This window comes from Dermochelys coriacea, chromosome 3 (assembly GCF_009764565.3).
Source record: "Dermochelys coriacea isolate rDerCor1 chromosome 3, rDerCor1.pri.v4, whole genome shotgun sequence".
NCBI lineage: Eukaryota > Metazoa > Chordata > Testudines > Dermochelyidae > Dermochelys > Dermochelys coriacea.
The window spans coordinates 57,626,629-57,650,678 of NC_050070.1; the positions used below are offsets into that span (position 1 = coordinate 57,626,629).

Consider the following 24,050-nt stretch of genomic DNA (forward strand, 5'->3'; position numbering starts at 1 on the left):
TTTTTGCTTTTAAGCATCTCATATTATTATATAGACATTTACATTTGGCCAGTCATCTATTTTCACTTATATCAGTCTGATATCCTGCTACTTGTGTGGAATTTACCTTTGTGATATAAACTACTTCCACTTGTTCAGCTTGATATGGATACTTTTATATTACTGATATCCCTTCAGTATAAATCTGACAGTTTGAACATACCCAAAAAGAAGCACTCTAATTAATGATAATAGTAATCCTGAGTAATGAGTAAAGCTTTTTCTCCCATTTCCATGAAAAATTAAATGCTATTTGGAATAATAGGTATAATATACAGATAATAAGAGATTAGCACATCTGTTACATAGAACCTGACCTTCAAACTGTTAGCTCTGGTAAAAGATTCGAGCATCATGGTATAATTCTTATATAAAAGGGCAAGTCTGTTGTACCATTGTATTTTCTGATCTCTGTCATGTACATTTAATGAATTCCCTTGAAAGATGTAATGCTACTCAATTTGGGTGACTCCATGCCAAAAGAACATAGCTGATTCAGCTAAGAATTACTACAAAAGGCAATCCTGCCCAACAAGGATTAGGACTGGAACCCGGGAGACAAGGTTTGTTTATTAATTAATATGTTCATTTTGCACCCTTTTACATTAGACCAGGCCACTGTGCCTATCTCTCTTTATGCCACATGCAAGCAAATCCAGAATTCACAACATTTGCTTTGCATTGTGATTGATTCCAGGAGCTCTCTTTGACTCACATGGTGTTCATTTGTAAATCTCCTTTCATGCTGGGTTGTTTGATATGTTGCTTCCCCTTTTTCTTTTCTTCAATTCCGATATTGATATGAAATTGACAGTTCCCTGTATATTTACAAAACTATGTTGTTTTAGTGAAAGGTTTGCTAGTGCCTTCTACCTTAAAACTGCAAAAAAGCTTAAGATCAGTCCTGAATCTCAAGTTCTGCTTTTGCATAACAGAAAAACATGAGAATTTGCTGTTAAACAGTTTTAAGCTATTGGAGTAACTCAGTTAGTTTTCTACTGTAATCTCAGTAATAGAGCATATGTACAAGTAGGTGGATATTGTATTGAATCAATAAGTGTGAGAATGGTCATTATATTTTTTTAATAATATACCTGCATTACATTTCAAAAGTTCAGCAGCCCTACTTTAGTAGTTCATATGGAATCTTTGAAGTGTATTTACTTTAGAGGGCTAGACTTTCTTTAAGAAGAATAATCAATACAAAATAAGCTCCATTTCATTTATTACGGGAAAATCTTGTACCAGCTAGGAATGCCCATATTTGGACTGGCTTTAAAACTTGATAAAGAGTTGCTGCCTTGACTGGTCTGTTTTAATTTATTTCTTTGTTGGCTGTAATCCAGAAACTGTCAATATTTGTTTACAGTATATGGTTAATTTCCTCTCTTTTATTTTCATTAGTGTACCTTTCATAGTGTTTAATGGATGTATTATACATAGAAATGTTATCAGACAAGCCAAAGTCATAATAAAGAAATCTTGTTTTGCAATGAAAAAATAGCATAATTTATCCGGAGAAAGCACAGAACCTGTTTCTTCTGTGTATATTATTACCCTCTTTTCTCTGATGTTATCTTGGATAAAGGAGATGTTTCTTCACTATGCAAAGTTTGCAACACAAACAGGAGGGCTGAGCTGAATGAAATATGATAAGCCAGGTGGAGCTACAAAAATAACTTGCAGTTATTTGACTAGCAAAAGGAAAGGATACACATGAGCTCCTGCAACCTCAGTCTTCACCTTCCATGCTGGAAGACAATGATGTTAATCAAAGCAATGTTGTTGCTGCAGCTATTTCTGATTGGTGGTTTGCATATCCAGCACAGTTGGAGTGCATGAGATTGTGTCTGAAGGGTTTCCTTGAATGCATATTTGAGAATGGGAATAAAACAGCAGTATTGCACATCGTCAAGTTATTCTCAAGCATCCATTTGGGAACTTTGGCAGAATTTGTTGTCTTTGAACATGGTCTTTGGGAGTAGTTGTCCACTTTGAATAATATTAGTAAAAATGGAACAATTATATTATTTATACTACTACAGTATTTATAAAAACATGAGCTCTTTACACAAGTCTCTAGACATATTTATATATTTAAAATCATAATTAATACAAAAAAGTATAAAATACTACCAACAGCCAACAACTGCGATCTTAACAATGAAATACCCAATACTATCTCCATGAAGTTTCTCCATGACTCATTTCCTATCCTGACCACTACCTTCTTAAGCAGATGGGCCTTGCACCATAATCCTGAAGTTCAACAGACTTGGTTTAGGGCTGACCAACAAAAGGAGTGAGTTCCAGAGTGGCATTTTGCAAAGTTTACATTTTGTGACTGTAAGTTGTCTTGGCTGATTTCTAATGTCAGGAGGTTAATAGAGAAAAGGCAGTCTCTAATGTAGCCAGGACACAGAACATTACACTTCCACACTTCAATTTGTATTCCAAAGCAAACCAGTACAGCATTCAGAGCACAAATCTAACATGCTAACTTGGCTATTGCTGCTAAGCAAGAATGCTGTCATGTTTTATAGTAACTGAAGTTTCAGTGTGATCTTCAGTGATAGTTCCAAAGCAGAGTGTTCATGGTTCCTAAACTGCAGATAATAGAGCCAGTATCCAATCTCCTGAGTTTCGTGAAATTGGAAAGAAAAGCTCAGAGGAAGTGGTCTCAGGATACAACCTGGTAGTTTGGCCGAGAAACCCAGATTTCTAACTCTATTTAGGGCCTGAGATTAGAGTTCTAAGAACAGAAAGGGTTGCAACTCCCTTTTCTTGTCAGTGTTGAAGGATCCAGCTGAGCCTGTGTGCTTCTAACCAGCCTTTCTCTTACTGATCCAGAAGAGCAGGGCAAACTGGGAGTTGAAATCCCCAGTGCGGCCATGAGTATAATCAGGATTCTGGCACAGATTCCAGAGAATGGAGGTAGGTATATAAGGAACTTCCTTCCCTCAGAATAGGGAGAGAGAACTGGAGAGCGCCAACCTGGGCTAATGGTCTCTCAGGGAACATAGGGCATGAAATCCTCTCCCTCTGTGGGTTTGTTGTTTTCTTTAAAACGTTTGTTAATTTCCCCTTTGGTTGACCAGCCTAAAGAGAATCCATGTTAGGAGGAAATTTGTTATACATTGGGATGTGCCCTTTTGTCTTGAGCTGCTACAGACAGGCTTAAAGAAATACCCCAGGCATGAACAGACCTCGTTTTTTATTGGTTTCCATACACACGCTAAGATGTGCATATTTTATTTGGCTGGAACTGTGAATATTTCTTTCCTGGAAGAAGTATTGTACTGTCCTTCTAAAGACTCTCTTTTTTCCTATCCAGCCTCCTTTCGAAAATCTCCAGGGAAGGAGCTTCCACAACCTCCCTAGGCAGTCTGTTTAAAGCTTTTGCTGTTCTTTTACTTCTTTTCCTTGTAATACCTTCTAAAACTTTGAAATAACTTTTTCTTCAGCCCATTTGGTCTCTTTCCACTAGACAAATATTAACCAGTTTCTTTTTTTTTTAATGGAAGAAACCAATCTAATATTGTTCATTTATTTCTTTTCTCTAAACCAGGGGTTCCTAAACTTGGTTTGTGGCTTGTTTAGGGTAAGCCCCTGGTGGGCCATGAGACATTTCGTTTACCTGAGCGTCCGCAGGTATGGCCACTCCCAGCTCCCAGTGGCCGCAGTCCGCCATTCCTGGTCAATGGGTGCTGCAGGAAGCAGTGTGGGCTAAGCCACCACTTTCCACAGCTCCCATTGGCCGGGAACGGTGAACCGCAGCCACAGGGAGCTGTGAGCGGCTGTACTTGTGGGCACTCAGGTAAACAAAGCATCTTGCGGTCTGCCAGAGGCTTACCCTGGACAAGCCGCAAACTAAGTTTGGGAACCCCTGGTCTAAACCAACATCATCAATGATGATGGCAAAGTTCTGGGAGTAGCTTGTTACAGTAGTTTAGTTTGTGTTCCCCCTACTTTCCCTGAAAAAGTGGAGCACAACATCTTAAATTATAGACCCACTTAAATAATGTCTGTTTGTTTTTTAGTTTCTCAAAAACTGAGTGCTAGGCTTAATTACTTATTAAAATTCTATATATTTAAATCCAGAAGCATTTTAATAATCCAGATAGTTCATATTTTGGCCCCAAAATATTTTTCTGTGACTCTTGATGCTAAAAGAAACAGTCTTGCAAGTACATTCTAAAATGTCAAATCTCTCAAAAGGAAGATTAAAGGTAAAATTTTCAAAAGTGATGTTAGAGACTTAGGCTACACCGACACTATGAGCTAGGGTGTAATTCCCCTGCTTGTGTGCACATACTCATGTTAGCCCTCTTTAAGCTATCATGAGTATAAATCGCATTATAGCTGTGCAGTAGCACTGGAGGCATGGCTGAGCCACATATCTGTTGGTTTCAGGTACGTTTGTACTTGGCAGGCTCAGCCGTGCTGCTGCTACCATGGCTATATTCCTATTTACATTCACACTAGCTCAATGAGAACTAGTGCAACTATGTGTACATGAGCAGGGAATCAAACTGCTAGTATGTTGTGTCGCTTAGTCCCAAGGCGCTAATGGGATTTAGACTTTCAAATCACTTAGGCACTTCTGAAAATTTTACCCTAAATTACTTTTGACTGTGCTTTCCCAGGTCAGAAGCGTCACTAAGGCAACGTAGTTATACTGACCTTATCGCCCAGTGCAGACAATGCTACTGCCTCTCACAGAGGTGGATTAACTATGCCAACAAGAGAAGCTGTACTGTCGGTATAGAAGCACCTTCACTTAAACCTACGTGGCGCAGCTGCATTGGTGCAGTGTGCTGATGCAGCATTTTTAGTGTAGACCTGACCTAAATTTGTCTGACTTACCTTGTCTCGTGGAGAACAACTTTAAAAAAAACCAAACCACCTGCTAAGAATATGTTGTGCTCTTCACCATTTACACATCACTAGAATTTACACTGCCAACTGAATTTTTAAATCTTTCAGCAATATTTTATGAAATATTAGCTGACAGGTAGTTCAGTTCTTTTTCACTCCAAGGCCCCCTAATGTAATCAGTTGTAAAAAGAACTTGTGACTGAAGCAACTTGATCATTCCTTACAGTGCCAAGTGGTTTTTTTTTTTAAAGCTACAGAGGAAGCTCAGAGATTATTCTACCCAGAAACAGCACAAGATATTTAAACAAGGTTGAAGCTTCCTTGGCTTCTTACTGCTCACTAAGGAATATATTACAGCTGATGTTTAATTTTGCTTAAACCTAAGAGGTAAGTCTGTATATGTTGCATTTTGGTGTGACTAGCATACATGTTAATTTGATTAGCAGTGTTTTAAGACATACCTATAACTGTTCATAGCTACCATAGGTAAAAAAACAGAAAACTAATTTACTCCATTGATCTGAAGACCAAGAGATAATTTCTAAAGAGAGTTTGTTAACGTTGTATTTTTTAAAAAATGTAATAGTGCTCTGGAGCTATTGGATACCATACAGCCAGAAGGGCTCAAAATCAGATGGATCAACTTATTGAATAAAACTTGTTGTGAGTAAGAAAAACATAAGTAAGACTACTATTGTTGAGGCTATATATTTTTGATTTGATCAATAATACGTTCATAAATTAATATTGTGGTATTATTTGGAGATCTTACAGCTGTACAAAAAGGCATCTAAAATGTTTCCTTTTTCTCAAAACACTTCTTTCAGAACCATTTTAAGAGTATTGACTTTCAATATTTACATATATTTTATACAGAGTACATTTTCGACTTTTATTATTTATCTGTCATATACTTCTCAGCAAACATTGTAAGAAACATTAATATTATTAGGTATTTTATTAGTGCTCATGACAGTGTTTTAATTTTCTAATTATGAATGACACTTTGTAATTGCGAAATTTGTCAGGTTGGATAATAATTATAGTTTCAATCTTGAATCTGCCAGTGGGGGTCAGGGAAGTTAAAGAATTTTGGTAAGAACTAACCTTGAGCTTATTTTCATAACTCCCTCCTACTCATTAAAAAAACAATCTCAAAAATACACTGAAAGAGAAAAGGAACTCATGTAATGGTCCATAAACAAAATATTTAAAACTAAGACTGCAGGACGTAACAAAACTAGTAGATGGATGTTAAAAACCACTTAGCATTCTTCAATGAACAGGATAAATGATGTACTTCACTTCATTTCTTTATATAAATTATCATATGCTTTCTTTTCCATTCTAATCCAAGCTTGCCCTCCTACATTGATTGGCAGCTGCAGTCCAACACCTTTCCAATGGGCAAATGTCATGTCTGGACCCTATGCCAGTTTTGCTCTGAGAATCGTCTAGCAAAAGACTGTAGAGCAATATCTAGCCAGTCTTCAGTCTAAACATGTCATCTGCAGAGTGAACAGTTTCCATCAGTTTCTCATCCCTCTCCATTTCATTACCTCCTTCCCATAAAACCTGTGAGGCACCAAAATATGAGAGAAAATAGGCGTTTGTAAAATGGTTTTAAAATTGTATACAGTAGATAATTTGTAGACAGTGTGGTCTCATTATGTTTTTAACTCCTCCAGGAAAGTAAATATTTAGTACTATTTGAATATCACTGAAATAGGCATTAAGAGTTGGAAAAAATGTGCATTTGTATATGGTAGCAGTTTGCATCTTATTAATCTTAGTTTTGCAGAGCACTTAAAATGGCCAAGCAATCGATACCCGGTTATTTTCATATCACTGTAAACTGCATTTTTATTCCAGCAATAAAAACTCACTATCATGCATCCTCAGATGTCTCTCTTTGGCTGACAAAATGTTGCCAGTTTCATTTAATACAGGGCAAGTATTTTGTTTTTTTTTCTAAAAGCTACAGAGGAAGCTCAGAGATTATTCTACCCAGAAACAGCACAAGATATTTAAACAAGGTTGAAGCTTCCTTGGCTTCTTACTGTTCACTAAGGAAAAATTATTGCTGATGTTTAATTTTGCTTAAATCTAAGAGGTTTAAAAATAAAATTAAACCACAGATTTTGCTATTTTGAAAGTCATCATTAATTCCTGATATCAGATATTGATAGTTGTCTTTTATAGATGTGTCTGTCTTACAACACTCCCCTTTTCAAGTGTTTTTCTTGGCATTGAAAAATCAGGTCTTTCAAAATAATGTACAAGAGATTGCATGATTGTTTAGAAATTTTGCAACAAAACACAACTAACATGATCTGTTTATAGGGAAGCAAGATTTTCCAAAGTGCATGCCTAAAATTAGGCTTCTCAAGTCCATATTTAGTGCTGACCAGTCAGCAGCTCTCATTCACTTTTTTTTAAACGTAACTCTTGTATAGGGCTTTTCATCCATAGAGCTCGAAGTGCTACTTCGATCAACTAGAAGTCAGTGGGAGCTGCTGGGTAATAATTAATAGTTAATTAAATAGTTAATGTGATTTTTGAATTAACAATGCAAACAAAAGGTCAGATTCTGCCACCCTTAGGTTAGTGCCGTCTTACTCTGCAGGTGACCCTATTGCCCCAAATTAAAATAGTTAATATAATTGGAAAGCAGCATTTTGCTTTCAACTATTCTCCTGTTGTTTTCAGTGGGCTTTATCCCTTTGTTTCTATCCCAGTAATAAATACCAGTAGATGAATATATGGTGAGTAAATTGCAATTTTATGTTGGGAATGAAATTGGCTTGCCACCTGAATGTCTGAATCCTAATATGCAGTATAACAGAAAGAGGTTTTTTTTTTCAGATTCCTGGAAATAATAAATCATCCAATGCTAATTATATTGAAATCTCAAGTAAATGGATTTGACACACTTTCTAGATGGTTTCTTGCTACCAACTTATTGGCAGTGAATATGTTATGTTACATTCAGTGTAGTTTATACATGTTGTGTATCAAAATGAACCCACTGCAACTCTTGCTTTGTTCATAATTGCTGGTGACATTTGGGTTTTGGGAGAGGGATATTTTAAAGATTATAGCAGTGGAGGGGTTTATGCTAAATATTACGCTTAGACACTTTTCTTCATAAAGCGAAATAGCAAAAAGGTTGTGCAGCTTTACTAGGGGTTTTAAACTTGGGGAATCTCATGTTTTCATTGAATGTGCTGCGTGGTTGCTGTTGGGTTGATGAAGACCCATGATATGCTGCTTCAAAGTATTGCCTGGCTTAATCTAGCTAGTGTCTCGCAGTCGGTGTGTGAACCTCTGATGTGCTTGCAGGCACGGCAGATCTTGTCAGAGCTGGCTTGGAGCTTTTAGGTTTTCTTCTCTGCATCCATGAGTATCTTTGGCATGAAGAATCATTGTCCTTGAGCCATGCAGTGCTCCTCTGCATTATTGCCCTTCATTCATAGACTTAGCAATGTCGCATCTTTTAAGTTTTATTAAAGTGTTCATTTGACTTCTTTATGTTAGACTTCATTAACTTAGTTGTCCACAGAGAGGTCTTTGGGAATCTCTAGTTGAACATCCTGATGGTGTGGACAGCTTAGTTGATGTGCACTTTTATGTCTTCGCTTCAGTTCCAGTAGCAAACAGCCCTTTTGATCCTGGCTCTTAAATTTCAAGATGGTTTGCAGGAAGGGAAGGTGGGGAAGTATCAATTCTCTTGATGTTTTGTGCAAACTTAAAATAAAGTAGGGAAGACAAAATTATTACATGGTGAACTTTCATTTTGGTCTGAAGCTTCCTGTCTGTAAGAATACCAAAGGCATTGTTTCCCCTTCAGGTCAACAGAGACATCAATAGGAAGGATATTGTCTTGATAGGTAAAATGGGATACAAGAGCCATCTGAGTTTCTTGGTAGGACTGGTTGGTGGATTGTAAGGGAGTTATATTACAATAGCTGGTGCATTGCTAATTGTTTACACAAGCTAACTGTGTTATGCAGCTGTAGATGGCTGCTTTGTGATCTCTTGGAGATCCTTCTGCATGTGTTATTAAACCTACAAATAGTATTTATTATACTTGATCTTCACTCTTTCTTATGCTAGGTGTGTAGATGCAATTTGTGCTCACTAATCAGAGTTTTTGCAGATGGAAAGCCTTAGATGAAAGTGTATATATAAGCTTGGAAGCCATTTTGAAGCACCTTTGAAAATTTGGCCTAACATGTCTGTCATTCATGAGTGAACCAATTTGTCTATGGTCTTCACAATGGATGTAATTTAATTCACACAACATAGGAAAATACCTATAACATGAAACTGAAATTAATTATCCATGTCAAATCATAATAAAATTCTGAAGCTGGCACCATAGCTTCTGAAATAAATTTCCAGGCAAAAGAAGAAAACCTTCTCAGTTATGTCACTGCATAGGTATCTTCTAAGCTATTTTAATAAGGTTGTACCATTCATGTAGATGCATTCTCAAAAGTGTATGTGCATAGGTGCCAGACCTCTAACACTCTTCTCAGAGGTGTAAATAAAAGCTTTAAACAAACCAACAAGAAGAAAACAACAGCACACCTATTAATTGGCAAGATCCTGCTATTCATCAAGCAACTGATGCTTGATCCCAAGTATGTTTCATACCAGAGACCAACTTAAATTTCCAAAGGAGTTTCAAAAATACCAAAAGGCAATGCAATCCCACTTCAACGTGTCTTGTTAGAATTAGACTTTGCTGGGAATTTTTAAAGAATGTGCCAGTAAAATAAAGCTTGATATCTCCTTTTTGGCAGTATGAGTGGAATAAATAAAGGATAATGCATATAACTGGCTAGTGTAAGACTTGGAAAATATGTGAGGTATGTGCTTGAGCTTATTTATCTTAAGTGAAGACTGTTCGCTGTAAAAAGCCATTATGTATCTTACCACACTATTTTAGGTTACTTGTATGATATATTTCTGATTATATTGCAGGATATTTTGAATTTTGCAGGATCTTTAGAATTTAATTGTAAAACGCAATGATGTGTGGTGACTGAGGAAAAAGGGAGGAAGCCAGAACAGTTATGCAAAGAATAGTAACCTAGAAAATGTTCTGAAAAAGTGACTCTTTAGCCAGTTCAATGTTCACAACTCAGCAAGAAATCAAGCCTGTCAGAGTCATATATGGCTGAGGCTAGGCATATTCCACAGCACAATGGGATCACAGTCCATGGCGCACACCTTAAATTCCGTGGCGCACACCTTAAATCACCACATTCAGTGGCAAGAACACCTGTATTCCATGGCAGTGATAATTTATTCTATTCTATTAAATACTCTTCATTCCCATCCAAGCCTATCCCTGAACAAACAGAACAATGGCTCATAGCTAAAATCCTCATTACTGTAATATTAATCAGTGGATATTTTCCACCATGATTATTGTCAAGGATTTTTTTTTCACTGTACATTACAGGCACCTTGGCTCCACTCCCTAAACCTAACAACAACAGCCTCAATCCTGGCAATACAGATTATAATCTCTTTCTGCCATTTATGCCATGGGTGGGAGGAGCTTGTACCTAACTTCAGTGTCTCATCTGTCCAGTTTCCAGGGCCTTAGTTATTGCACTGTTCTCAGGGCAGCCCAGTTCACCAGCTTGCTTTTCTAGCTGCAAATTGGTCAGCTGCAAATTGGTCTCTGGCTTCCCAGCCTGGCCAGCCCTGTAGAAGAGTGGTGGGACTATGTTGTTTAATGTAACTTCCCCATGTGGATACAGCTGGAGAGCAGGGCAACTGCAGATCAATCCCAGCAGTGCAGGGAGAGAGAAAACAAAGTATCAAGCTCTTGGCTGCAGCATATGGTGGAATTCTTTAGAGTCCACAAGGCAGTTTATATCTCCTAGAGCTATGATTTCAGACTCTCTGCAGATTTATTCCAACAGTTAATGTGGAAAACATGAACACAGTGTCATTTTTACAACTATAATGGCTAGAAACATCATTTATTTTAAAATAAAAATTGAGATTCTGGAGCATAATTCTGCAGCAAGGGGTAAATTCCATGGCAGTAGACTCAGAGAACACACACAGTCCTGCATATTGCTTCCACAGCCACCTATGCACAACTCAGGAATGGAGTGTGTAGCTCTGCCTCACACAGACACTGATGGGTAATAGGGGACATTTTCTCAATTAATGCATAGCCACGCATATTAAATGGACTGCATTGGCCCACGGCAGGAACTTGGAGCTGTTGGCTTCAAAATGGAGCAAAGAACTCTCACCCTAGTTGTGATCATTGGGGATGGCTGATTTCTTCTCGGCTGATGGATAGCCCGAGGTATCGAATGGCTCAAGTGGCCAATCCAAATTCTAGCAAAAAACTCCCCATTCTAGTAATGATCAATGGGAAAGACACAGCCCTTTAATTGACTCCTTCTTTCTCTAAACCAATGTACCAATTCTTTCTATTTTGTTTTGGGACCCCTTTTGGCCATTTTTTATCTCCCAGTGATACCTCCAGAGGGGTTACTGCAATAACTCCTGTGGTCCCTGCATGGAGAGGGAGAGATGATCCCAGGATCTGCAGAGATATGCCCATGGCATGATTTCTCCATACTTCCTACCAGCGCTACAGATCCTGACTATATAGCTGGAGTCCTCCAGCCATGCTCTTTGGCAAATTTAACTCAGGAGTTGTCAGGCCTGTGTGGACGACCATGTTCCTTATAGTTACATAAAACAGGGCCAGGATTTGGCCCTCCATACTCATTTGCCATTGCCTCAAACATAAACTGTTCCAGAAACAAGAAGCAGAAAAAATGAATTGTTTTGACTCCAATTCAACTTCCAAAACAGGTGCATTTGGAAGTGTTTTTCCCCCCAGATACTGCCCTAAATTACAAACAGACTGAGAAATGGATATGGTGAGGTGTGTTCCCCCATTTTGGCTTTGAACCACGGTGCTGACCAAAAGTAAGAGCATTCATATATGAGGGAGAAGTTATTATTATGAGGGAAGAAATTATTCTTCATACGGTTATATGAACGTTTGCCAAACATAGTACTTCATGAAAGAGAATAATGTTACCAGTGAAATTTGAGGTCTAGTAGAAGGCACGTGAACTAACAGAACATTGCAAGTCTGCAGTCAACAAAAAATTATTAGAGGCATTTCTGATGAAAGATTTGTGAAGTCAAAAGTAATTATTTATGGAATCGTTCTGACCCAGCCTCATTTTTCTAGCACTTGTCATAACTATAGCAGAATACATTTAACATCAGTGACTGTACTGTCACCTTCAAAACCTGATGCTGTGGTAGACTCAAACCATCATATTTTGTGGCTCCACTTGTTTAAATCTAAAGAGCCATTCTTTGTTGTGAAATTCAAACTTCATTTTAAGTAACCTGTGATGGAAGCTCTTTTGAGTGGGGCAATTCATAAAGGAAATATACAAGTACATAATATCTTTGTGTAATATGATGATCTCAGAGTTGCAGCCAGAAGGCTAGAGTGTTTCCATTATCTTTCAAGTGGATTCCATCTGAGAGAGACCACCAACTAAGGACTAGAAAAGAGAGGTTATTTACATTTGATAGAATAATCTGTTTCTGATGTCTTGTTTATGAATGGAAATGGACAAATTGTGATCAGACAAAAATGTGCAAGAAAAGACCTGATGCTAGAATGCAATGCTAATGCTTCCTTTTGTTTTTCTACTTTCAGAGGCTGGCAACAAGAAGCTAAAAAGCACGATTCAGAGAAGCACAGAAACAGGGATGGCAGCAGAAATGAGGAATCGTATGGTTCGGCAGCCAAGTCGGGAGTCCACTGATGGCAGCATAAACAGTTACAGCTCTGAGGGGAAGTAAGTGGAATTACAAATATGTAGCAGTGCAGAAATACATTGAATTTTACAAGAAAGTTGGTTGAATACTAGTGAAAAACAAACCTCCTGATTTGTGAAAGTTCCAGATTTGGTTCCCTATGATTAATAGAATTGCTATTTGTACTAAATCTTGCATTTGTATAATTCTTCGCAGATCCCAAAACTTTCACGCATTTTTCATGAAAATTCACATTAGATGAGTGCTTTCTATAGACTATTCTTCTATTTAAAGTTTTTCCAGTCATTCAATTAGGCAGCAAAAATTATAACAAGTCCCTTAGGCCTGGCTTGACAAAGCCTTGGCTGGGATGTTTTAGTTGGTGTTGGTCCTGCTTTGACCAGGGGATTGGACTAGATGACCTCCTGAGTTCTCTTCCAACCCTAATATTCTATGATTATAGGTGACCAATCACACAACACAAATAATAATGTGAATAATCAAAGGGAACAGTTTGAGAAAAACCCAGAGTCTGAAAATTCTGTGATTCAGATTATTCAGTAAATATTTATAAATAACCAAATATGGTCATAGAAATCAGGATTGGTTTACTAATCAAAAAAGGAGCTAAATTCATAACAAATATTATTTGAAACAAGACATTTGGCCACCTTTACTTTACACTGGTAGTGGGTCTCTGCTTGGATCAATCCTGAATTAAACTTCAGATGTTGTATATTAAACTCCCTGTTATATGAAACTGTGTTCAGTAACTCTAAATATAAAGAAAGTTTAGTTTGAAACTGGTCCAAGTGCAGCTCTTATTGAAAACTATAAAGTCTTACTGCAGCTAAAATCAAACATAGGAGCTTGAGTATTCAGACAGTTCTCTTCTTTCACAGTTGTCATTGCTAATAGGTATGTAGAAAGAGAGAACACAGGCAGACCTAGCCCAGACCATACATTCATATTCCAGCCTCCTCAGAGGTCTTACTGGGACTACTTTTATTGTTAACTGCTGAAAGAGACCTGTCCTAGAGACAACCCGATCTTCCGACAGTGAGGTCTAGTACTGAGGGGTGAGAAGAGACAGACCCAGCATAGCATACTTTCATACTGCATACAAAAAAAGCTACATTAAAAGAATATGAAGTTTGCAAAATCAAGCACTGAACAATTAGAAAATGCCTGAATTAAGGCTGCCCATGCAACTTTAATTTGGACCCCGGTGCATATGCATTACAATAGTCTTTAATTACATGATGACACACTTATTTTCCGCACAGGACCCGTTTCATTCAGTACTTCGTAAGTACCTACAGGGTCCAACTTGGCAAATAGTGGTACTCTTCCCATCTCTGCCCATTTGAGACACTAGAGTGAGATGCCACTCTCAGTAAATTTCACAGATGTTCAAAATATGATCTTGCCTATTTGTGGACTTTGCTGGGCTCCTAAATGGAATTTCACCCATTGCTGAGTTCTTCAGGCTTATCTTCCCCTCAGTCAGGCTCAGATGCCCAGTTGTGAGCCTTCTTGATGGGAGGGGAAATGTAAGTGTTGGTACTATCATTCAGAGCAGGCTAGCCATTTTAGAGTTCATCAAAGCAGGGAACAAAGTAGAAGAAGAATCATATGATGAAAACCTACAAAATGCTGACATTTAAAATATTATTAGCATTTGAATTAACACCTATTCTTCTTTGAGTTATGGTCCCTACCTGTTTTCCACTTGAGGTGCATGTGCCCTCCAGGAACTTGAGACCAGAAGATTTTTGCTAGCAATGTCCATTGGTCCATGCATACTCCCCTCTCTTCCTTGTGCTCCGAACCATAAGGGGCAGCATGGACCAACCACCTCTACAGTTACTTTCTACTTCCTGTGCTCTGAGATGGAACCTCTTCAGCATCCACAGCATAAGCCAGTGTTCTTAAAAACTTTGTTGTTAGTTGTAAATAGTTTTTAAACTTGTTTTTAGATATCATGTAGGTTAGCAGGTTTGAGGGCTTGGGGTCCCCACCCCAACACCTTCTGGTACTATGCCCACAATCCCAGCATTAAATAGCCTTGTGACCTCTGGCTGGGCATTCCTGTCCTCAATAATCATGACACATGATGCTGTTGCTTCAGGGATGCTTATATCCACTCTAAGTACACCATCTGCCAGACCTTTCCTAGCCAAACCCATCAAGCCTATGAGCACAGGAGCCATAGTCCAGTCCTAGCCCATCAGATCTCCCCCATACATCGGGCAGAGGCACTGAGAAGTACCCCTGCTGGGTTGCCAATTTTGGCTGGATGTATTCCTGGAGATTTCATCGCATGACATAATCTTTAATTAGAGATTAATCTTTAATTCCTGGAGACTCCAGGACAATCCTGAAGGGTTGGCAAACCTACCCCCTGTGAACATAGTTCTTCAGTTCCAGGGATGAGCAGAGCAGAGCCAAACAGAGACATGAGGATACTAAGAACAAGCATTCTCACAAGCAATGTGAGAAACCCCCATCCAAGTCCTGATCCAAAAAAGAGCACCTCCTCTCTGACACCCTCTTAGTTGGGTGAGATTCTTCACCCTGGTACAGGAGAGTCAGGAACTCACAAGGAGTATGGTCCCAGTTTTCCAACACCAAAAGCCAAGAGCACTGTAAAACTGGACCCAGCCAAAGAAGTGGGACCTTGGTGCCAGCGAGGGAAAGAAGGCAGCAAATGTCTCCTGCATCATAAGTAGTGATGCAGAGTGAGAAGAAGCCATTGGTATCAAAGATCAGGTACCATCAAGAAAAAGAAGCTAAGCTTGCTCTCTTGTATCAGGTGCTAGATTCACTTCCCTGAGGGAGCTGAGATCTATGCAGGAAACCAATACTTTCAGATCTCATCCTAACCAAGGAGGTCCCCCACACCATCAGTTTGCCACTCACCAGTACTGTTGACCAGCTGTGGCATAGTAAGGTCTGTAGTACCAATGGCACCACCTATCAAAGTAGAAGCTGCCTCCTCCTCCTCCTCCAACAAGTCTGGGAGAGCTTCACGACACCCATCGAAAGGCAGGATCAGCCCCAACAGAGGTTCCAAGAGTTCTCAGGCACCTTCCCTTTCTCATAGGAGGGACTACAAAATTGGGACTAGTGGGGATGGCCCCATTTCTCCTATAATCCCTCTTGCTGTCTTACTGGGATCCATATTTGTGACATCCCAAATCTATAAGGTTTCACTGGAAGTCAAGACAAGCTTCCCTATGCAGGAAGAACCTCTGCCTCCTCAAGAATGACCTGAGGAAGAGGAGCAACCTGATCAGGCAGAACCACTTGCCCCAGCTGGGTTATCTTCACTGTCCCCAGTTGACACAGTCATACCAGCATCACTATCACCACCTGACGACTACAGGCAGTTTAAGAACTCCTGAGGAGGATTGCAGATACACTTCAGCTCCCCCGGAGGAAATGCAGGCCACCCCTCATAAACTGCTACAGGACATTCTCCAGAGTGCTGGTCAAATGAGGCCATCTGGGAACCAGGCAAAATGGTCTGGTATGCTCCAGCCACCTGTGCTCCCACTCTGGGGAATGTAGAAGGAATACTTTGTGCCATCTAAGGAAGCAGAATACTTATTCTCACACTCCATTCCTAATTCTCTAGTGGAGCAAGCTGTCACCACAAGGAGTGAGCATTACCATCCCAGAGCTACACCCTATGATAAGGAAGCCAAACTTTTAGGCCTCCTTGGGTGAAAGAACTTCACTTTGATGAGCTTACAGTAGCACATAGAGAACTACCAAGTCTTAGGGTCAAAATATTATTTTTATTAATTGTAAAATTTTCTCGGAATACACCAACAAACTCCATCTGGAAGACAGACTCTGGTTCCAGGCAATTATTGATGAGAATAAAGTATTGCTTGCTAGATTGGCCCTTCACGCCTCAGTGGATGCACTAGATAAAAGCCTCCCTCTGTATGGCAATGTCCATAGTCATGAGATGGGTTTTGTGGTTTCAAACCTCTGGATTTTCAAAAAAAGTTTAATCCTCCATGGTCAGTGGAGGATGATCTGCCTTTGAAGGGAAATAACCTATTCAGTGAGAAGACAGATGTGTCATTACATTCCCTCAAAGACTCAAAAGCCACCCCTTTGCTTCGTAGGTATCTATAAGCCAGGTCTATGAAGGAAATATCTCAAGTCTTCATCCTACTGACAATGATCAGCCCCTCAACTATTCTACCGTCAAAGGGATTACAAGCTGCCCAGGAAATGCCAGAAAATGCACCACAATAAGCATAATATCCCCCCTTAACTCTCCTTTCAGCCATAGCCTTCCACCAAGAAATCCTACTGATGGGACTTTCAAGAACAGCAAATCATTCCCCCTGCCACATTTTCCTGTTCAGGACTCCTGCACCACATTTGATGGCCACCTTGCTCATTTTTCCCAGGCTTTGGTATGTTGTAATGTCAGATAGATGGGTTCTGGAGATAGTCACCACCAGAGAGAGTCCCTGTTCCTCTTCGGGAACCCTTCTCATGGGAAGATGCTCAGACAAGAAGTGATCTTACTGAGTGATAGAAGTGATAGAACCAGTGCCTCCTCAACACAAGGAAAACGAGTTGTTTTTTTTCAAGCTATTTCCTCATCTCTTAGAAGAAAGGCGCCTGAGGCCCATACTAGTATCTCAGACAGCTGAATGTCTTCATCTGCTGCCTGAGGTTCAGAATGATTGTCCAAGCCTCCATAATCCCCTCACTGAACAAGGCAACTGGTTTACAGCTGTTGATTTAAAAGGATGCTGAAGGCAATGGTTGGATGGTTTCTGAAGTGAATCCTGAAACCTATCCCAATATGGGATCTCAACTTAGTCCTATTGCCATTAAAAAAGCACACTTAGAACTCTTAGCCTCGTGTTCCTTCACTATGAAGGTAAACGTTCTGATTGCTATCACCTCAGCCAGAAGAGTAGGTGTATTTGCGGGCCTGTATGACAGCTCCATTCTATACAGGCTTTCATAAGGACAACGTTTTTCTGAGGTTATACCCCAAATTCATTACTTAAGTAATCTCTGAATTTTATCTAAACCAGGACATTCATTTATCTATATTCGATCCGAAGCCATATGCCACCAGAGAGGACAAGAAACTGCATTCTCTGGATATCTGTCGAGCCTTGGCATTCTACCTGCATGGGACAGAGCCCTGCAAGAAATCTCCTGAACTGTTTGTCTCCTTTTCAGAACATGTCAGAGGAGAACAGAGGATTTTAGGCTGTATCCTGCTTTGTTATGGGTAAATGGCAACAAGGGCTGTCGAGCACCATTTAAAGTGTGGGTGTGGCAGGGGAGGGTCACAGATGTGCTCCATACAGTACACTGCACTCTCCCACCAGTCTGGCCTCCTCTTCCCTTCTCAGGTGTCCAAGAAGACAAGGAGGGGAAGGGGGGAAAGGTCATAGTCCAAAGTGAAGATGGGATGCTGATGCCAGGGCTAGAGGGGTGAGAGGCCCTGTGGGGATGTTCCTGGTGAGCCATAGGACCTGGAGCAATTGAAGAAGGGAGAATGGGATTGGGGCAGCCAGGAGTTGGGGGCATTTAGGCTGATCTGTATGGTAGATGGACTGGAAGGTTGGGGGCAGCAGAAGGGCCCTGCAGGGAGTAAGGGGTTGTGGAGAACAGAGTTTGCAGGGAGGGATGTGGTTTGGGGATGGTTTGAAGAATTTTCACAGGGTGATATTTTTGTGGAGGTTAATTTGGGGGTTGTGTGATGGGTGATTTTGTTTGGGGAAATGGGGGTTGGTGTGGTGGGGAGATGGGATAAGTGGGGGCTGTGGCAGGAAGAAGTTTTATGGGGTATGTGGACTGTGGGTTTATTTGGAGTGGGAGGGGCTTGGGGGCATTTAGTTGTGGTTGTGATAGAAGAGGGCTGGATGGGTTTAAGCAGGGCAGGGGCTGGGTGGAAAGTTATTTGGCAGTTGGGGAGGTTTAGCGGGGGGGTTATGGAGGAGGGTTATTTGGGATTCTATGTCAAGGATTTGGGTGGGAATCTGTGGGATGGGGTTATTTGGGAGTCTGTGGCAGTGGGGTGGGTGGAGGGTTGTGGTGGAGAAGCTGAAATGCAGGGAGCTGTGTGGCAGTGCCAGTGGCTGCAGCTGGCTGTAGTTGTATCTGGCTCTGTCCTCCACAGCCCCTTCCTCTCTCCTCCCTTCCGTTCTTGCTGGAGGCAGCACCAGGGAGGGATGGATTTGCTGCCACCGCACCAAGGAAGGTCTCTGAACACTGAACGCACTCAGGATGGATTCTGCAAGCACAAGCCTCAGAAAGATCCAGTGGCGGGGAGGGGGGGGAGAAGGAAAAATTCCAAAGTGCTGGAGCATCTCTCTGTCCTGGACCACTCAGGAAGCACTATCCCTCCTGAAACAGTGGATATCTGTATCCAGTTAGTTTTAAGAGTTTTGCAGCAATTATAGTAATTATTCATTCCTTTAACAAAACTCAGGAAAACCTCAGCAAAACCCTGTCTTGTCCTTGATGATTCTACACATACCAAGAATAAAAGCTTTATGCACCATTTTTAATATATTTCCAGCACAAAGCATGCGGGAAGTAGAGACCTCCTTAGCATAAGGCATAACCTTTAATAACACATGAATTTTGACTAAATAGTTTTGGCTCACACAACTTTATGAGACATTATGCCCTGGTACAAGCTTCCACTGCAGACACCCTTTGGCAGAGCAATCCTCCAAGTACCCCAGTATTCCTTGCACCCTCCTCCTCCTCCTCTATGAATACTGCTTGTGAGTCACTTCAAGTGCAATATACATAGGGACCATCTCTTGAAGAAGAAAGAAAGGTTACTTACCTGTACAATAACTGGAGGTCTTTGAGATGTGTGGTCACTACGTGTATTCCACTACCTGCCTTCCTTTCCCTCTGCCGTGGAGCCTCATCCTAGGACTATTCACAACAAAAAGGTAACTGGAGTGGCAGTTGGTCTGCTCTGCTCCTCTCAGCTCAGAGCATGAGGAGGGGTGAAAACCAATGGATAGTACTAACAAAAAATCTTCCACTCTTAGGTGTACCCCAAGTGGAATACAGGCAGGATTCACACATTCGCAGAGCTCCTGTTACTGTACAGTTTAGTAACCTTACTTTACGATGACAAGGGCTGTTCTCACCCCTCCTGACTATTGTTACAGAAACTGCAATCTCAAGCTGACATTGCTGAATCAGTTAACCTTGACAATGGGAACAGAATTTTGCTTCACAACCATAACAGCTAGAGAAGACTTTTTTTTAATTAAAGTTGAGATTCTGGAGAATAAGACAATAGCTTTCAAAAGGTGCCACACTGCTGGATACCAGCCCAGTTTGTGTCCTAAATACTTAGATTGACAGCTGATATAGATCATATGAACATAAGAACAGCCATATTGGGTCGACCAATAGTCCATCTAGCCCAGTATCCTGCCTTCTGACCAGTGGCCAGTGCCAGATACTTGAGAGAGAATGAACAAAACCAGGCAATTTATTGAGTGATCCATCCCCTGTTGTCCTATCCCAGCTTGTGTCAGTTAAAGGTTTTTTTAAGTTATGGTAGTGGAAAGTAGTGTCTCAGGAATGTACCAAAGATAGTTCATTCAGTGCAATAGCTGGTTTTGGTTTATTTGCTAGACTTTATATTATCATTATATGTGGAGCTAGGCACTGGATCAGATCAGGATCTAGTCAGAATAACAACGATCTGGCCAACTAGTGGCATTAGGATTAAAACTAGCTCTTAATAACACTATGATTATGGACCAGTTTGCTAGTGTGGTAAGCAACTGCAACATATATAGTTGCTTTCCAGATATAGTCTAACTGTTTTGAAGGTGGTTGGATATAGACATAGATCAGTGTGGGGCAGATGCCTGGCATGGAAAATTTCAGCCCAAATGGTTGAAGTTCCACAAAATTATAAGCAGGGCTACAATTTAATCACACCAATTTTTAATAAATTTTATGGCAGAGGTACAGGAAAAGAACAATATGTCACAGAAAGGGGGGAAAGGGGTTCATAGGGAATGGGTTTTGGAGAGTGAGCCCACCCTGCATTCACCCTGCAGCAGCATCTCCTATCCCACAGGGCTGGGCTCCAGGTATTGTGACCTAGCCCATGTGGTTGCAATGCCAGTCAGGTTTGGCATGTCCACCCCTCTGTAAATGGAGACAGAGTGGGGCAGAGGGCCAAATTTGGTTGTCATTTCAATCTAGTGCTCAAGGTCACAATGCCACACACAGGTTTGCTGCATCCACTCCTTTGTCTCCATCTATGTAGATGCAGATGCACTAAACATGAGTGGTGTTGCAATTCTGAGGGCTAGGTCACAATGCTACTTGGTTTGGGTGCATTTCACCGACTTTATTCAAATTCATGGTTTCCATGACCACCATAATGTCCAGGACAAAATTGTAGCCTCAGTTACAAGAAACTGAAAGCAGGGTCTTATAATTAGATATGTTGGGCAACCATAATTTCCGGCCAGGGCCTAGCCCCACAGATAGTGATAATATAAAGTCTAGCAAACAAAACCAAAAACTGCAATTGTGTTAAATGACCTAGCTTTGGTACATTTCTGTGGCACTACTTCCCACAAACATAAAAGAAAATGTCCCAAAATATTTGTACATCAGACAGACAGGTGCAAGACCAGTTGACTGCAAGTAACAAAGATTAGCAATTCCAGGCAGTGATTGGATACATATTTCCCTAGGAAATATTTGTGATTTTTTCATTAAAACTGATGCAGTATGATAAAACTAATTACATGTTTAATGACTGGAATTTAAAATTAATCACAGCGGGATAGGATCAGCCTCTGGATTTTTTTTAATCGCAATAGCTTGTCTCAGCAAACTCTTCTACTGTCACCTGGCATTGGTAATGGACTAATACATATTTATTTGTATTAGCTGTCTACTTTCTTGAATTTCTCTTTGGTATAAATATGCCGTGATGCTTCCCAGGGGTACCCAGCATTGTGAGGCTCCTCACTACCACTGCCCTTAGTGTGAGGAAGTCTTGTCTGTGTCTGCTAGGGGGTCAGCTCCCCAACTCCACCAGCCACAGGCAACACAACCACTCCCCTCTAGGCCTAGATAGGCACCCCTGTTTCTCTATAGGTTAGCGATAGGCACACTCCAACCCTCGAGCCCTCCAGGCATCTCCCTGGAGAGTCCAGCTCCTGTTCCACTGGACACTTGCAGTATTCACAGATTCTCTGCTTCCAAAGAAACAGTTCACCCCAGTTTACCAGGACTGGCTCTGCATAGCACACAGCACTTAGATATGTTTATAGTGAAATCAAGTATAAGTTTATTTAATAAAGCATAGAGAGTCAAGTAACAGTAAATAGAAGTATGGGGGGGGGAAATGGTACATATAAAACAAAATCATGACTTGCACCCTAGAGCCTAACCTAGAAAAGTCTAGTGTTTGGCTCACCCAAAATCATGGAAATGCGTTTCAGCTAGACTTGGCTGTGACCCTCCTTTCCTGAGACAAGTACACTGTCAGCTTGACTCCCTCATGAAGAATTCATTGTGTTCCTTTGCCCCCCAAGATATATAAGTCCCCCCTTTGTCTTCGTTCATAGACAGGACACCCCTGCTGTTTTATTTCTTCCTGTACATTTTCTTTCTTGTAGATTTCACAATCTCTCACTGACACCTTGCTCATTATGCAAATAGGCCTCAATTGTGAGGCAGACTATACACATATGATCAGACAAAGAGATAAGCATCTGTTACCTCCTGCTTGAAAGGAATCAGTCTGAGGCATGTCACCTCCTGGTGATCTGAATTAACTCCAGGACCTTAAGAACATAATTATGAGTATATAAATACATAACTCCTTAAATATTATCCACACATACATTTTGCAATGACTATGACAACCAGTGGACTACTGGCTCTCAGTAGAATAGGTCAGTAGAGACCTTACATGCCACCCATTGTGAACTATTATGAATATATCTGATCCATGTATTCCCTGTAAGCCATATGCACCCCCTGTGTCCTCTGCCAGTTGGCACCAAGAGGTCCCTGGATCACAAATGTATATTTAAAATGTATCTTTTTAAAGAATGATTATTGAGCCAATAGCAGGCTTATAGCAATGAAAACAACCACAGAAACTTTCACCCTGAGACATTTGCTAGGCAAACTTGAGAGTCACAAACAGAGGCAGCTAGCAGGAGAGTTTTGGAGGGCGTAGTTATACACTTTGCTGTAACAAGACTTGGTGAGTGGTGCATTTGGTTCATCTATGTACTGTTTGTGTGACTATTTATTTGTTCTGTGTATGGGCTGTGTAGATGGGCCTTTGGCCCCTGATAAGCAGCTAAGACAAGTCTGTTTGTTGGTACCTTGGTAAGGACCAGATGGGTCTGACTTTTGAAGCTTTGATCAGATCCGCTCTTTGAAGCCTATAAGCGGCTAATCACTCACTTGTAGACCTGAACTGAGCTAAGCTAAGCAGGGAAACGTGATATAAAAGTAATTTGCTAGGCAAACTCGAGAGCTGAGAACCAAGGAAGCTAACAGGAGAGTTTCTGAAGGTATTTGGAAAGGGAGTGTAAGAGGCTTGCAGGTTCAGCTCTATGTGCGATTCCATGATGCCCAGTGATAGAACAGTGGAGGTGACCTGCAACAGCTATGCCATGTTTTCTTTCCTGCCTGAAGACAGAAGGGATTTCCTGTGCATGAAGTGGAAGCTGGGGGCTATACTGGAGGAAAAGATTCTTGGACTGGAAGGGCAAGTAGAAACATTACAGTGAATCAGAAAAGCTGTACAACCAGGTTCGGGAAATGTCAGTACCCCAAGTTCAAGAAAGAATGGAGCTGCCAGCAAGGAGTTGGAGAGAGAGGACATCAGAGAAGAGGCCTGGCAGTTCAGAATCACCGTAGGCAAGAGGTCTTGGCAACATTCTACATGGCTGGAGATAGACAAGGATGGGCATGCTGTAGTCACCAGAGAGAAGAGGACCAGGAGGATTGCAGCTTGGCCCAAATTGAAAGAAAATCAAGTTTGCCCACAAAGAGATAAGAGAAATTCTGAATTTCTTGGCTCAGCCCAACTCTATAAGATGAATCTGAACTAGAACAAATCCTTTCAAAATACAAGAAGATTCGGATCTGGACCCAATTTTTTCACATCTGGCACATCTCTAATATCTATAGAGGAAAAACAGTAAATGAAAAATATTACTGGAAAATTAAGTATCAAATGATTACATGTAAATATAAAGAGTGTGTTACTCTTTTCAGTGCAG

The 24,050-nt window shown here is 40.6% G+C and overlaps 1 protein-coding gene across 49 annotated transcripts in view; it reads left to right on the forward strand.

Annotated features, from left to right (window-relative positions):
• The window catches only part of RIMS1 (regulating synaptic membrane exocytosis 1), a 490,129-nt gene that overhangs the window by 454,534 nt on the left and 11,545 nt on the right, over positions 1-24,050 (forward strand). For 48 of the 49 annotated variants that reach the window (XM_043510483.1, XM_043510486.1, XM_043510457.1 and 45 more), the window contains one exon: positions 12,647-12,788. In XM_043510483.1, coding sequence (XP_043366418.1) covers positions 12,647-12,788 — 142 coding nt within the window. Of the gene's footprint in view, positions 1-5,157; positions 5,305-12,646; positions 12,789-24,050 lie in introns of those variants that run through there. The other variant, XM_043510506.1, reaches the window with a different exon arrangement.